The 17,703-nt window shown below is 38.7% G+C and overlaps 2 protein-coding genes across 3 annotated transcripts in view; one reads left to right on the forward strand and one right to left on the reverse strand.

The window, feature by feature from the left end:
* Positions 1-17,703, forward strand: part of LOC105271018 (uncharacterized) — a 38,318-nt gene that overhangs the window by 16,906 nt on the left and 3,709 nt on the right. For both annotated transcript variants that reach the window (XM_011312313.1, XM_011312314.1), the window contains exons 3-5: positions 14,361-14,515; positions 14,591-14,721; positions 14,816-14,951. In XM_011312313.1, the coding sequence (XP_011310615.1) occupies positions 14,361-14,515; positions 14,591-14,721; positions 14,816-14,951 (422 nt within the window). The remainder of the gene's footprint in view (positions 1-14,360; positions 14,516-14,590; positions 14,722-14,815; positions 14,952-17,703) is intronic.
* LOC105271019 (uncharacterized) overlaps positions 1-17,703 on the reverse strand; it is a 45,188-nt gene that overhangs the window by 14,018 nt on the left and 13,467 nt on the right. The window lies entirely within an intron of this gene.

The raw sequence follows: 17,703 nt of genomic DNA on the forward strand, positions 1-17,703 counted from the left end.
CCATCAACGGCTATGGCCTTTACGTACACCTGGGACGTCACCCGATGTCTCTCCAGGTGTAAAACAAAGACAGAACACTGGTTGCAATCGAATTCACGATGAAATATAAGCTCGTGAATTCGTTGCCATTGGGTCAGTTAGTCAGGTTGTCAAACACAGACAATTAGTAATCCGACGATTCGTTAAGTCACTCTCTTGTAACACATACTGCCTGATATTTACGGCATTAGTCGAAGACTTTATTTATTTAATAAATCGTTTAATCGCTAAAAAAGTTGAATCTCCCTGAGAGATATTCATTTCAAATTATCTACGAGTGATCTATCCCTATCATCGAACCCAACCGCTCGGGTCTATAACAATATGTTTTAATTCACCGGCCAAGGACACACTATATACACCAGAGCATACCCCTTTCAGATCTTATTCATTGTTTTTTGGAAAACTGCCGGTGCATTTGCAAGGCCAAATGGCATACGCAAAAATTCCCACTGTCCATCTGGCGTTGTAAATGCTGTTAAATATACGGAATCCAGGTGCATGGGGACCTAGTAAAACCCTCATTTCAAGTCGAGGGATATAAAAACACTTTTGTGCGGCAGCTGATCAATTTGATGGTCAATAAGTGGCAGATGATAATTCATGTGTTTCCTGATCTTATTTAACTCCCTGTAGGCTACGGCCATTGTAACTTCCCCATTCTTTTTCCGCACTATAACTATGGGACTTGCATAGGAAGACATACTCTCGCGAAAAATTTTATTTTTCTCTAGGTCAGCTACTATTTTTTAAACCTTTTCTGTATCTGACAGTGACAGTCTGTACGGACGATAATTTATCGGCTCTTTATTTAACAATTCGCTTTCCATTTCTCCCATACCGGAACAACCCAATTCACTCATATTCATTGCTATGGTTTTTCGATATTTGTTTGAAAGTAGAAGTAACAGCTTTGTCAACGCAGAATCGATTTAGTCGCAATTTATGTCTTTTATTGTGATTGACTTCAATTTGTCATCTTGCAAAATTTCCACCTCTAAAGAATCTAGATCTTTAGTAACATTATTGAATGTGCAAGTTACTCCTGCTGCATTCGACAAGGCGACAATGCCCACTTTAGTCAAAACATCCCGTCCAATAATTATTTCTTTTGAAAGCTTGTTATCAGCCACTATGAAAATCCTGATTTTAAAAGGCATTCCATCCATGTATATTTTAAGGTTGGATCGAGTCAAGGGAACAACCAATGCGTCATTAAATCCAGACATAGTCTTGTATGTTTCCTTGAATTTCAAGTTGAAATGACGAGCTACACTTTCTCGAACAATTGAGCAGTCACTCCCCAAATCAACTGTACATTCCCTTTCTTCATTTTGAACTCGACACTTCTTGAGTGGTTTGTTTATTCTGCCCGATTCTAATTCATAAACGCGCATTAGGTTTGTTCCCTCACTCTCTAGTCATTCCTTTTTTTGGAAACTTCGCCTGATTCTTTTTCTTATAGCATTCTTTCTCCATATGCCCTAGTATACCACAAAACTCACATTTTCCCTTTTTCGGTTTTGATTTATGATAATCGGTCGTCTCGCCAGCATCGGACCGGGATTTTCTGACGAAAGTCGCTTTAGGACAATCACGTTTCCGATGCCCCCTTTTTTTTTGCATAGGAAGCAGGTATCTACAGGTTTAATACTCTTTGCCTCGTTATTTGGAAAACCTTTACTGCCCTTAATTTCCGTAGAGCTCGAGAAGCTCTCGGCCGGGAGTTCAGCAATTCGCTGACACAAATCAGCAATTGTTTTACTCATTAACGCGGAAAGAGTTATACGCGTTTCTTTATCTCAGATGTCATGGACAATCAGCTGAACTATACATTGCTCATCAATATCTAGTTCTAACTTATTAATTCTCCGAAACTTCTCAAAACAATACTCCACTAAATCGCAACCTGCAACTGCTTTGTCATCAGCCACCGAATGATACTGACCAAAATTATCATAACCCGGGAATTGTCTCAATAAGGCACCGCAAAATGCTTCCCAGGACAATGGTTCGTCACCAAGTGCATCAAACCACTTACGAGCAACCCCTTTTAATTTTAAGGTAGCCAAGTACAATTTATGCTGATCCGACCAGTCGTAAATTACCGCGTATCTTAAGGCTTTGTCTAACCCTCTCTTTGCCGAAAAAAGATTTGACATTGGATCAAACTCCGGTAAAATTTTTTTATTGACATACCTATTTGCATTCTTTGTCCCTGTATTGGCTATCTGCATCAACGCGTCAGTTAATTGATTGAAATTTGGCTCAACTTTCTTCATCATACCAACTCTTCTGTATGGGGCCAGTGAGGCCACAGGCAATACTAAACTGAAAAGGTTACTTTTATGACCACCATGCTCCACTGAACTAGCACCTTCCCCTCCATAATTGTCGAAACCCGTCCAATTTAAGCTGTCCTGTCTCCCTTGATGACTGCTTGCCGTGATTTCCCTTCTATCATGTCTGCTTCGGTGTTGACACTAGGAAGTTCTACTCCTATCGAGATTCTGGAGTCCGGGACCGGGATCCCTCTTGATAGCCATCTGTCTTATGTCGCCGCCGCCCATAGTGGTTTTGATCGGGACCTGTCATGTTCTCTTCTTGTCTTTTTTTTTCACGTTACACCAAAAGTATTACACTACTAAATCCAATTAGCACATGAGTAATCCCACTTCTGAACTGTAGAGAATAAGAACTACTCTCTAATAGTGATATAATATACTTGTCCTCCTCGTGAGAATACTGCCGAGATTGAACAATTAAAATACAGTAAACGTTAATTAGAGAAGAAACTCTAATAACAAGGTTTAGTAAAATATGTCAGAAGATATCTAATGAAGCGATGCGATCTCATTCGGGTTGAGAGTCGAACTGCCCGGTGGGTTTTCCGTTTTTGGAACCTTAGGGCCAAGTCCTCTTTATTTATGACTCAGGCTAGAGTCTGCATAACCAATGTCCAAAATGGTTTCCAGATGAAAAACCCCAAGGTATCGGGTAGAGTCAAACAAGGCCCTCATTGTCCTCAACTGTTTATTATCCAATCCTAGTCGAACGCGTTTAAATTTTCCCTCATATTTTCTCTTCTATTTCCTCATGCCGGGAAGATAAGAGTGGATTTTTTCTCAGAAAAATGATATATATTTTAATGATAGAGATTATTATAATGATTATCATGTTTGATGGACCCTACATTTGCCGTGATATAGTATTTATTCAGATTTTGTTCTCTCATTAATGTCGCAGCTATATGACACGGTCTTTTCTTGATTTCTACTTTTCTTGATTTCTTTTCTTGAATAATGATTTATCACTATTCTTATTGCGCTGGGTGTTGAGATTGATGAAAATAATGTGACTCGGCTGATTATCCAAAATGTAATTATTTTTGTAATGACGAATATATGTCATTATATGAATATATGAATATATGATATTATTCATGAATATTCGGGTTAATTTATATTTCATCATCATTCGTTATAACATTGTCTAATTCAGTATTACATGTTTTTGAATAATATGTGCGACTTTATATGTCTCCATGTTGTATAGATCAGGTATGAGCAACCTCCAGATAGCTCGGAGCAGAGTCATTAATTCGAATTAGAAACGCAATAAAGTTTATAACCATGCCAATTATACAGGTCCTAGTACGATCATAGTGGGTACAGTAGTGGGGGCCTCACCGTTAAAGTATCGTCCCATGAAGCATCTGCCAAATGATAAAGTAAGAAAAATAGCTGCTACGATTAATAAAAAGGAAATTAAAAAATCCAAACCTGAACAAAAATATTTTCTGAATAGGATCATGTGTGGATTCGTTGAAATTCTTAGACATGTTCTGTTGACACCTGAATTGAACTTGGAAGAAGAAAACGATTGATTTTGCCATCTCTATGAATTGATTCAATTCTGCGAAGTCTTTTTTTAAAATATATTTTTGCCCACTCTTGGCCAGCTTCAATGCTGTTCAATTGAAACCACAGGAAACCGAAAGGCGTATTCCGTCAGGAAAAATCATTGAAGGGCGCTAAATTGTTTGTCGCCTCTGAAATTTAACAGGCTTTTTTTTGACATTATATTAGTAACATCAGCTTTCAAAATAAATGAAAACGTGATAGGAATGAAAAAGGAAAATTTTCTATTTTCGACTGATTTCCTCACTTTTCCTTTCAGCGTAATTTCTTCTCTTTTCTTTTCTTACGGGTTACTCCCACTTCGATTGATTTCAGAGTAGGAGAAGGGCTTTTACGACCCTGGCCGATCAGGCTATCACCTGATACAATTGGCTCTCGTCTACCCTTTGTTACGCACTAATAAAGGTTGGGAGCACAACTTGTTCTCAGAGCAGAGGCTGCCCAGCACTGATCTAGATCAGGCATGGGCAAAGTCGGACCTTCGGGCGCCGGGGGCATAACGCCCTATTAGACAATTTATTAGAAATACAATACCCCAATTGCGTGAAGCACACCGTAGGTAGTTAATGCGCCGCGCGCTTTATCTTAAAATTTGAAAAACCTTACCGCCTAAAAATTTGAATAAATTTTCACCAATTCAGCACGAAAAATCTTCCGTTGTGACGGGGGTAATTGTTCAATCATGATGGTGCTAGAAATTAGCGGTGCATCTGATCGCGTAAGTAGGAATAATTTTCTATTGCGTATATCACAATCGCTTGATTCAGTAGTATCGGAAGCCGAACAGGAAATAGCGGGAATATTGCAAGAAGTTACCTTCAGAGTAAGGCAGAGTTTGACAGATCAAGACTGGTCTGGAGAAAGTATATCACGAGTAAGACAACAACGCATGGTGGACTCTTTCGGTGATCTTGAAATCAATTTACGAAGACATTATTCCTTTGGATCTGCCGATAGTTTGTTCGAGGAAACCATGGATTCACCACTTGAACTAAGAGACGCAGTCAGCGCAGAGATTGAACGTATGCGGCGTGCATTCGACAGACATCATGGTGATGATGATCAAGATGAGAATTTGGGTAATGTCAGTGGATTACAGGATAACGAATTGCCTGAAAGACCGGCAACAGAAACAATCAGTTACGGATAGCCTACGCGGATTTAGTTGCGAGACATAACCGAATGTTGGAGCAGAATGTGGAGCAGAATGTTGGACGAGAGACATGAGCTAATTAATCGACGCAATGAAGAAATAGGTACAGCATGAACTGCGGAACGACGTGCAGAAGCAAGAGCTACAGCAGCAGAAGCATGAGCTATAGCAGCAGAAGAGGTAGCCGATCGACTACGGCAACGTGACCCAGCAGCGACAGAGTGGGATTGGTTGAGAAATCGGCGTCGTACTAATTTTGGTGAGGATGATTACAATATCGACGTTACATTGATAATTATCAAAGAATTTGACGGCAATGATCCGACGAAAGTGGAAGGGTTTTTGCGGAATTGCAAGTTAGTATTGTCACGTGTACGAGACCGAGATCATCCATACGTGCTCGAGTTAATTTTAACCAATAAATTAACGGATCGAGCTTTGCGGGATATGAAATATATAGACATTCAGACAATAGAGCAATTAAAAATAGAGTTAAAGTCTCTGGATGGCATGAAAAAGTCCCTAGATTCATTACAGATGGAGCTATCTACTTTGAGACAACGAGAAAACGAATCTGTAAGTAGTTATCGACCGAGAGCCGACAGGATTTCAGCTAAATTGGTGAATGAATTGTCGAAAAATAAGGAAACACTAGCTGAGAAACGAACGGTGGAAGATGCTATTAAGCAACTGGCAAAGGCGAGTTTTGAAACTGGATTGCGTGGACAGCTGTTGTGAGGGCCAGGGCTTTTAAAACACCACATGAATCAGTTATTGGGGCTATTGATTTAGCAAAAGCTCTTAATTTGCAATCAGGGAAAGCACCTATTACAGACGGGAGACGGCTAGAGAAAAACTTACACGTGCAACGTAGCAGGTCATTTTTTTAGTGACTGTCCCACTCGTCAGTCGTCTACAAAACTTCCTCAAGGCATTAGAAAGGGAACATTAATAATGCAGTTTGAAGCTATTTGCAAATATTGTAAATACTCCGGTCATGAAGCTGTAAATTCTTATAAATTCAAGAGAAGATGGGGAATGTCAGAAGATCAAATGATTTTTTTCGGAAAGGAAAAATCGGAGGCCGAAGACTCACGTAATATGGTTAGAAGTGATTTGGACAGTGGATTACCAGTAGGAGCATTTCAAATTTGTAAAATTTTGTGTGGAAAAAAATGAATTGTAAAATTCTGATTTTATTTGATAAAATTTGTTATTGGCGATAAAAATTTTTATTTTAAAAGGGGAGGAATGTTATGTAGATCTTGGTTATTCGGTTATTGTTAAACATTTAGACATCCAGCATTGTCAGCGTGACACTTGCCAACATAACTGGATTATGCTGACCAAGTAATAACACACAACAGTTATGTATTTAAGAGGCCGTTTGGGTATGCAGAAGGCAGATCCAAATCGGGCTCCGACTTGTGTTAGACGTAATCTTTGTAATCAGTCAGATGGCATAACTAAAGTGATAAACTCTCATATTTTCATACCTATGACCTAGCACCCCTCACGGCGGGTACAACATAATGTTGTGTTCGACCCTGTAGATTCAAATAATCATTTTTGAGGAAAAAGAAACCATGCATTGGAAAGTCGAGTGAACGAATGCACTGCGTTCTCAATCCCAAACGTGGATTGATAACCGGAATTCGATAAACAAGGCGGAAGTTTCGAAACGATGCATCAGCATTGAAATTTTTCCACCCTGGGCATTGAACCTCAGCGTCAATGGTAGTGGCCGAAAATCAAGAGGCACAAGAAGTCAGTCTTGTCGTAGCATCATTAACGGCAAACTCCTCGCGATACTTGTGCGCAATCAGTAATTACTCCTGCCAGACGCTTATCCGACAGTCCGAGTATTGAGAGTTACTTTCGGTTACAATTACACGGATCTTCGTAGTAATCGAGCCAACGAAACTTAAAAACCAAACTTGAAAACTTTACCAAAATGGAACTTTATAAATCGGCGCACAGGGCGAACAATTACGTGTTACGATTGCGCGTGAGTTCGAGTTGAGACAGGACTTAGCAGATAAAGGATTACGGGTTCAGAGGAACAAAAGAACAATTTAATGTAAGTAACATTCAGTCAAGAGTAGTCTGGTTCGGAAGAAAAATTGGTGTCTTCTGGCTCCTCAATAAAATAGCAATCATACACTCTGTAATCTTACTTAGTAATTTTATTAAAAATTCTTATTTTATTCTGTAATCTTGTCACTTAGTAATTTTATTCAAAATAAATTAAATCATATTCCAAGCTATGACTTCAATCATTCAACCACAATCTTCCCTCAGTTCCCTGCGACTTGATTGTTGTGTTTGCACTTCACTTCAGAGTGGATCCATACTAAATAAAAATAATTATTTTCCTACGCGGGAAGGGAGAAATTTATCGAAACAAAATCAATGACTCGATTAATTTCCCGATCCCACAATAATAACATTAATACTAATAATAGTAACACATGTTCATCCTGATACTTCCAAATCAACAGTCAATTCATTTTTTCAATGGCTGTGTTCATCACTCAAATCGTCGTCAATTTCACTCGTGCCAGTAACAGAGTTGAAGAGTTGCAAGATCTTCTCATAATTCTGAACAACAGGGAGGAACACTGGGAGCTGAATGTTTAAAGTGTTTCTGATAATTTATAGAAGCCAGCGAATAGGGATATAATTCAGGGGTTCTGAATGCTCGGTCAAGGAGTTGATGAATATTCAGTGGTTTGATAGCTGCTTGTAGTAACTTTCATGTCTTAAACGATCATCAGCATTTTTAATTCGTCGATTGCGAAATGTGTTCTTCCATTCAGCTTTCATGGATCGAAAATTGCCGAAATCAAGGGGCTAAATGATATGTGTTTAATTTGGACAGACAGCCATGAAGAAAATTACTAATATCTAAGGTCAAGTGTCTATCCGAATATAAAATAATGCGGAACTTGAAATTATTTTTCTTCAACTACGGATGAAAATAATTAGTTAGACATCCCAAATATGATTCCCTGTTTATCCAACCATTCTCTATCCTGCTCAAACGCCACGATTCCGCTACTGATCCAGCCAGATCAGCACACATACGAGTGCTGGGGACATCAGCATGGGTGGAGCTAACAGCCCAACAGCATTCCCACATATCATAACAGTGAGACATTCTTTGTCATCGCTGTTCATCAAATTGTAGAGTCCGGTCCAATGTCAATGTCGAGCAGACCACGAGCATTCAGATAATTTTTCACTTCTTCAAACCGACCTCCTACGTCTTTCCATTACACTGCCCTCCGACAACTGCAAAGATTTTGGAAAGTCCCCTCGCTAAAATTGTTGTGTGGACAAAAACCCTCGGACCACGCTTTTCTTGGACGGTTTTGGGAAAAAAGCTATGGGGATTTTCAAAATCTTGAGGGAACCTTGTGCTGCTATTCTGTCGTGATGGGAAACCCATGGTCACTTATGTAGAAGATTCAACTTACTATTGACTTTTTAGGTTCTGCTCCACGGATGGAGGGTAATCAATACTCCCGTACTTTTGCAACATAATGTCGTGAAGGAGGTTTCATAGCCTCTGTCCCTTTCCCATACCGTATGGCCAGTGCCAATCGCTGGGAGAGCTTTTTAGTGTTGATCATCTGATTTTTTTACGTTTGTCTTCTTTTTTTCTTTACCTTTACAAGGTTAATTTAGGCAGTGGAATTTTTGTAGGAGTTGCCATTTTGTCACAGAATTCTAGATATTTTGTGAATATCATCTCGATATCGAAGTAGAACTTCAAGCTATTAAACGAAGGTTCTAAGAAATTTTGATGAATTAAAACTAAAAGCTTTTCTGCTATAAAGCTAGCTAAATTTAAGATTACGTATATAAGACAACGGATATTTTCTTTCGCTCAATTTTTCAGCTGCTTGTAAAATATTGTGGGACGATCAGTAAACTTGACATGTATAAAAATATTGGGGTTAATTATTTGCTTTTTAGAATGATTTTATATTGAATGCATTCGGGATTTTTTAATAATCGATATGAGCAATTTGAAAAGCCGATAGATTAATCATTTACCTACCAGTTTCAGCAAATCTATTGCGATGATGAGAAATGTCACTTCGATTAAACTGTCATCCGGAACATGTAACATAATATAACAAAACACGGAAATTCAAATTTACGCGAGTGTTAAATTTCATGTGCACGACTAATACCGTGCACATAAATTACAACGCGTATTATTTTATTATTTTATTTTAATTGTGCACGTTCTTCAGCCATACGTGCATAACTAAAATTCGGTTGTACTGTGTAAATAAAAACATGTGCACAACTTTTTCTTTTAAATTAATTCCTTGTGCACGATTTGTAGGATAAACATTAATTCCAATTTTGAGTGTACAGTTTTTTGTACACATCCTATCTTATGTGCCCGCAGAAAAATAGCACTGTGTACAACTTAATGGAGCGAAATTCCGTGGACAAATTTGATGTGCACGTTTAAAAATCAAATGTGCATATTTCATTTGATTTTTACATCTGTGCACAAACATAATTGTGTTCAATCCTTATGTGTATGACTCATACCCTGTCTTCAGTTTGCTTTGTGACATCAGAGCGTAAATATCGTCAACTGCGCATATTAACTCTTTGACTGAAAATAAACCAAAAAAAACTTGATTTTTGGCTGCTGCCGCGCCGGTTTTTCTTTTTTTTTGCGTTTTTCTCGAAACCACGTTTTTCATACTGGTGGACACGATAACTCAAAATCTAAACCACCGATTTCGATGAAATTTTGACCACTTATTCTTTATAAAATCATCTATGGAACTACGAGAGCTTTTCGTGATTTATTGTTTCATTGTCAAGTTATAAATTTATTTTACCAAAAATTTATAACGAAATTGTGTTTTTTTAATAAAAAAAAATAATAAAATAATTTTTTTGGATTTTTCAAATGAACCCCAGTGAGAAATCGTGTTCACCGTTAACAAGGCTTTGGAAAAACAGGCACCTACCAAAAAATTATAGCTCCGCCATTCTTTAATAAAAAAAAAAATTTTTCTTGGAAATTGTTCGGAAATATCTATGATATGTATGAAAAATAAAAGTTTTCGTATAAATATTATAAGTGCGTTAGAAAACAAATTCATTTTTTGACCTGTTTTTCCGAGCATCAGGGTAGTGTAACCCCTTAAGGGATTTCTACCATATCGATTTTCACACAAGGTTTAGTGACAGTAAATCATTACTCATTGTAATGATTCAGTTTTATCGACTTCTATTATCTGTAATGGCGTGCGTACCTTTTCATGTAATCAACGCAGTATTTTTCCCCTGAATAAATAGTGAGTTACTTGATTAGTTACTGTGTTCTGTTGATGAAACTTTAATAAATCACGAGCGCATTGCCGGTGCATACGACTAGGTGATGAATAATCCCAATTGCATTCTCACTGAATTCCAAAGAAATCTTGACCGAGTTATGGCTAAATTTGGACTAAACTTTGACTAAATTCGACCAACAACAGGTTTAATAAGGTTATAAGTCATCAAAACTGAATCAAATATCTGTCCCGCGAAAAGAAAAAACGCATCTCATATCTCACCTTGTTTTTTCCGGAAATAATTCTTTGTTTTCTGAAGAAAAACCAAAAGTTGTCTTCTACAATTGTCTTCAAATCACAGAAGTACCGATATCTCCCCTGGCGGACCAAGTTGAGAGTTGGACTCTTGATTTGTTCCTGAGAGAGAATCCACCACTATACTTTGAGTTGACTTACTTCAAAATTGGCTATTGCATTTTCTATTTTTAGAGGTTTTCCAGAATGATCTGTCGGTTTTCGAAAATTGAGAATTCAATTGTTCTCTCCTTTTGAAAATAGAATTTTAAATTCTCAATGGGCTCTCAATATATACTCCACTTTTTTCAGAATTGAACATTCGATTATTTTCGATTTTCAAAAATACGATGTTTGATTCTCAATAGTCTCCCACTTTATTCTCGATTCTTTTGAAAGTTGCAACCTCGATTTTCTCCATTTTCAAACGTAAGATTATCGATTCTAAATCTTCTTTCAATGTCTTGTCTTGTCAACTTTTTTGAGAGTTGAGACATAAGATAGAATTTTCAACACACCTGCACGGAAAGTTTGCACTTTGCTCCCCGGGGGGGGGGGGGGGGGGGGGGGGGTGAAGTCAACATTTCCGCCGATGGGAGCAACTTTTCACCTTAGGGCGAAAAATATACACTCTCCTTCCGCTTTTCAGACAGCAAAGCCTCGGGCGGGAAAACACTAACCTTCCGCTGTTGATGCACCATATACTATTTTGATTCTCAGTGTTTCCTCAGCATATAAAGAAAGTTGAGCGACAACTAAAAACACGAAATCAATCAAATCCTCAACCGTCGGAAAAGTTCAGAGTAAATTAAGAAACCAGTAAGAATCGAAAAGTCCATTCCGAAATCTTTAAGATTATCATCTTCAAATCCCCAGTTCTGGTCTTTTTTATATTACTAATTATGGTATCACCATAATAAATGTGCGATTTGTATGTATCGTTTTTTTGGATGCAGCTGTGTATATGGCCGATTTAGTATTAGCACAAGTCAATCAAAGATAAATTGTTGACATCAGTCGAATCTGGGCTTGAATATTTGGTTCGATCTTATCGAGTTCAAAAATGGAAAAGATTGTTTCATTATTTCCTGATTTTTCATGGAAAGAAGAACGGTAAATGTATGGTTTAGATTCACCAAAAAAACAAAAATCATTAAAATATGAATTTCTTTGACGAAAAATCCATTCTTATCCTCTCAGTTACCAAGAACAAGAGGAAAGAAGAAACTGAGAAACAACAAAGCGGGAAATACATCGAAAAATAGTCCTACGGTAAACTCTGTTGTCCGTGACATGGTCATGGTAGATGGTCGGGAGAGGCGAATTCAGAGTTTTAATGAAGTGCTCAGGACTATTTGATGTCCATCTTTCTGCGTGTCCATTGCCTCTAAATGTGCTAACATGTGGTGTTTTTGGGGCCAACACACCGCCTCGTCCTCGCCGTGGCCCTGGACAACGCAGAGAGCGCTGTATTTAATGTCATATCTCCTATACTAATTGTTTCCGGCTAAAAAGGTGACCACATCCTTAATTAAGTGATGGAAACCCATCCAATCAAATACAAAACATCCGAAATGGTTTGGTAGAACTGAACTAGACATTTACCATCTTGGAGAAACTCTTGTGTAATCTTGAGTTCTTTTTAGGCTAATCTTTGACTCCGGTCTGATCGTGGATCTTGAGCTTGATCTTGGACTAGTTCTTGATCTATCTTACATCATCTTTTGACTAACCGTGACTCAATCTTGGACCAATTTTGACCAATTCTGACCCATCTTTCAGTCACCCCCGAATTAACTTTCCTTCAAGCGCGGACCATCCTTTGAAGAATCTTGCACTTTTTGTGGGTCAAATCGAAACCCCCCCGAAAAAAATAATCGAATTCTTAGTTCTCAAAGAAGTAGAGAATATATTGAGTTGACTCTTAATTCTTTCTCAAGCGCGGGAACAAATTGATGCTCAATTTACTCTTAAATTGGTTTGTTAGGATCGAGCACTAGAAGTGTGTAGAAGGGTTATTTTCATATGGACGGTCACATATATTTTTCGTTTAGGGAATTGCATTTCAAAAAAGAGCAATGAAAAATCAATGTTTTGGCTTTCGTCCACCGAAAGGCTTAAAGTCACGTTCAATGTTATTAGCATGAAAATTAAAAAATGCTGGTGTTATGCCTCAGATTTTGGTCAATTAGGTTATCGTTAAATATTTTGACATCCAGCAAGGTTAGCGTGACACTTGCCAGCATAATTGAATTATGCTAACCAGGTAATGACACACAAACAATTATGTATTCAAGAGGCCATTTTGGTATTCAGAAGGCAGATCCAAATCGGGTTCCACCATGTGTTAGTCGTAATCTTTGTAATCAGTCAGATGACATAATTAAAGTAATGAACTTTCATATTTAAATACCTATAAACTATTGGTGGGATTCATCCCTTCGAGCCTAGAATTTACAATAAAAATAAGTACCCCTCACGCAGGGTACAATATTGCCAAGTGGGTACTATAGTAGAGTCTCTGAATAAGATACCCCCGTATGAGAGATCTCATCCTTAGAGGGCTCCGACTGTTCTCCTTCGTATTAGCGAGCAATACGCGCCAATGAGACACCGGCTCATTGCCTCTGATAGCATCCACTGGTCTCGCGACATCCATGCGGAGTACGTCATTGGAGTCAAGCTATACACAGCTCCCCAGGAACCATACTGGCAGCTATTCTCTTGGGTACCCACCCCTCTTCCTTCAATTTTTCGAGAATGCAATAGTAGCTGGCTTTTCCATAAGATTACTCGATTGATCATTCAATTAGCTATAGTGAAATCCGCAAGTATAGTGGGGCTTATCGAAGTGACTAAATCCATACCGAAGGGCCACCCGAGGTTGGGATGGTAATAATTATGTATTTATAACTCTGTACATGGCATGTCTCCCCAGGGAAACCGTTCTGTATGCTGATCAATACTCTTATATATTTCCTACCAATAGAATGACAACAAAAGAAGTCGTATCTCCGTAGATGAGCACATAGAATCCCGCTTTCGCATTCCAGCATGGAACATGTTTTTTTGTGTACTTTTAAACACAAAATGGCGTAAAATGCTGAAAAATAACCAGAACTATCTTAATAGTATTATTATTTATTATTCCACATGTATACCCTTTCGGGTCATTACATTTTGTTCCCTTCCCCTGCGGAGCCATGGGGCCGACTTTTTCCCCAACTGTACTGCATTTGCACGGGGGCTGAGGGAAACCATGGAAAACCTCAACCGTACAGTCGGCCGATCGTGTAGGGCCCTAGTGTACCCTTCTGTCACACTGACGAGAAGGATACACTGGGTCTCTACATCCGAGCCTTCCGCTCAGCAATTTTTGAGCGAGCGGTGTTCCTAAGCGGTCACCCATCCAAGTACTAGCCCAACGAAACGTTGCTTAGCTTGGATGTCCGCAGGAGCAACACCTTACTCGCCCAACCATTACTGTCGGTTGAACTATCTTAATATAAATAAAAATTCAGTAAATTCTGTTTTTTCAATATTCATGAAACTATATGAAATGATTCCATAAAATTGTAAATTGAACATGTAATAGTCAAAATTATCTATGATGAATAAATGGTAATGTTCGCATTCTAGATAAATCAGGTAGACGTTGTTCGAACACTATTGAATTATGGAGCTGATCCAGCCATTAAGAATACACATGGGCATAATGCAGTCGATGTGGCAGCAAGCGAAGTGATTCGCTTAATTTATGTCGAGGAATTATTGAGAGCAACAGCTGCATCAGAGTACGTAGATCACCTAACAAATTCGTTGACACGATTCTGAATAGCAAAATGTCTTAGTTTGTGCATTTCTTTCAGAATAGATAGAGTTTTACAACTATTGGCAGCGGGAATTGACATTAATTCGTGGGACTCTGAAGGTAGCAAGAATACACCATTGCACTGGGCAGCATGTTACGGCAACAAAGAAATGATGACATGCCTTATAGGTCGGTAATTATATTCATAGTAGCTTATAGAATTGTTGCAGAATAAAATTATAGGATTTATAACATTACAAAATTGTTATTTTATTTCGTTTAGATCATGGCGCGAATGTCAATGCAGAAAATAGCTGTGGTGTTACACCATTACACGAAGCTATTGGCCGCGGGGATGTAGCAATATGTCAGGAACTCCTGCAGGCGGGTGCCAATCCTCATATCCGTGCAATCCAAGGGTGGGTATAATTCAATCTATAAGATTGGAAACTTGAACAAACTATTTCAGACAGTGGCCACGCTATAGAAGTAACTTTCTGAAGTCGCACTGTACGTATCATTTTAATCAATCGGAGAATGTAAGAATATTTTAATCAATCGGAGAATGTAAGAATATTGAATAGTATCGAATAACTGTCCATAAGATCCACGTATATTAGACAATATGTGTGATAAACATAAAAATTCGACGAAGCTTTAGATCGCCCTCGTATACTTGATATTCGTTTAATACCGCCAGGTTCAAACGGAGTCCCGGTATACTTAATAGATCACGAATTCGTTGAAGGAATCCACTCTCCTTCTGAGATATTTAGTTTTTATATTCATGTGTAGTTGATCTGCCCCTTCATTGGAATCTTCCCGTTGGAATCCATTACCCAGGGTTTCAAAAAATATCTAGCACTCAAATTATTTGTTGCTGATAAGCAGAGCCACCAAAAAGTTGGTGTCCTATCACGTGCGCACACCTTAGCGCAGTTGTCAGTGAGAGCGAGTATGCATGTTTAACAAGAGTAGTTGGAAATTTTCTTAGTAATATTTCAAGAGATAAAACTCATCAAGAATGGCAGCACCGCGAACGATCCCCCGCGCACTCTAGCCGTGTGAGTCAGGAGTGGGAAGCAGAGCTTACGAGGTGAGCACTCTCCACTCCACGGGCCGTGCTCTCACAGCCTGTAGCTCATGAGCGTGGCTATAGCCCGCTCTATCACTTTGCTCATCATAATCTCTCTTTCATGCTAAAGTATTGTTATGTCCAGTGAATAATGCAGGCGGCTCACTGATCGAATGATTGGGGCTGTTTATTAATTACACAGAAGACAAACGATGTGTTCTGTACAATCGTTTCAAGGAGAATCCATCGGTGGCATGTTATTTCAAAGGACAGCCGTTCCTAAGTGGTTTCGGGCAGAACATAAACAATTGCATCGGTATTCGAAGGTGTAATACGCTACAGTATAATGAGCGCTATCTAATGACCGATAGCTCTCTACACTAGCGACACCACCTGTTTTCGATCATTCTACCTTAACCACCTTCAACTAGCGAGGACCGACCTTCTTAAAGAATCTCAACCCCCTATCCATATCCTAGCTCCCTGAGCGACTCAATACTTCCGCTCGTGTTCAATATCCGCCAATTTGGTATTTCACGGCAAGCCTGCACGGGTCCCCACTGCATCTCTATGGCGGACACAGTGGCGATCTCTGGTCACGCATTCTCTTTTATATTATTTCGGCAACCTCTCTCCTTCTTTATAGAATTAACCAGACCTTATCGACAACTCATTGGAATTTATCGTATGTCTTGTCGCGAGAATGGGCTAACCCTACCATTCTGTCTTTTTATCCGTCTGTTTTCGGCAACATATCAAGAGGCGCTGAATTATAACCCTTAATTCTTAACCTCTACCGGAATCCTCGGTCTTTCCTAATTGTATTCTTAATTTTATATCAACTCGATGGCACTCTGGTTTGCTGTTTCACCTACAATCTTGTACGACGTTTTCCGATCTGGTTATTTATATGGAAGAGGGCGGGTAAGTTATCCGTGGAATGGTTCAAAGGTTCAAATTCAAGGTAATTCCAAGTGGTAGTCTATCTTGAAAGGCCTCGCTCCCCACGCTCCTTGACGTCAGAGTCCCACTTATTCTCTAATGGAGTGCCTGTGAGGTAAGCCCAATGCGACAGTTTTGGGAAAGGGGAGCAGCTGGTATGGAGAATCGAGGAATTTGATGACTCAATGAAAGGAGGGTGGTTTTCCCGGATTAGGATTCTATGGGCATCTGGAAACTCATTAAGGAAAGTTTATGAATTATTTCATGATAGGGTTTCACTCCGAGAGGTTCTTTTACGGCAGGGTGGCACAACAAATGATACGGCATCAAAACTTCGCATTTCTGCGGGGCTCGTGTTGAATGTAAAAGAATAGTATATTATGCAACACGTGCGTAATATATTTTTTTACTCGTGGGAGGTTTGTAACACGAGCCGAAGGCGAGTTTTACAATCCCACGAGTCGAAAAATATATTACGCACGCGTTTCATACAAAATTTTATGTCATCGCGCCCGGAATCCGCGATTTAACCGAGCGAAGCGGGCACCGATGGCATAAATAGGTTTTTAACGGGATTTTGTAATTTCGAGAGAAAATAAAAGGTTGAGTTTATACCAAAAGCAGTTAAACAATAACCGTTTGTCATCTGTCCAGTCGGAACCATTACAGGGTCTACACATTCGAGAAATACCCAGCTCTGATCTTTCGTTTCGTATTTTTTTCTAAATTCGATGTGTTCCCATAATTACGTATCACTTCAAATATTCTTACTCTCTATTATTTACATAATTTATTAAACCATTGTTGTAATGAGATGAAACTTTCTGTCTATATTCAAGTGAATAGCTGATTTTCACAAATCAGAAAATACGTATGACGAATTTTTCCGAAAAAAAGGAAAAACTGAATCTTTCCAAAACTTTGTAGGAACACATATATATATATATATATATATATATGAATATATATATATGTATGTGACTATATATATATATATATATATATGTATGTTTATCGGTCACTTCGGTGACACTGCAATGTTTTTGAGTAAAGTTCAAATCTGGGAACCTAACCTCAAAAACTGAACAGCTCTTGGCATGACCCGGGAGCACCACGTGGAGGTGGCTGTTCAAGGCTCCCAAAAAGTTGACAAT

This window comes from Fopius arisanus, unplaced genomic scaffold (genome assembly GCF_000806365.1).
Source record: "Fopius arisanus strain USDA-PBARC FA_bdor unplaced genomic scaffold, ASM80636v1 scaffold00099, whole genome shotgun sequence".
Classification (NCBI taxonomy): domain Eukaryota; kingdom Metazoa; phylum Arthropoda; class Insecta; order Hymenoptera; family Braconidae; genus Fopius; species Fopius arisanus.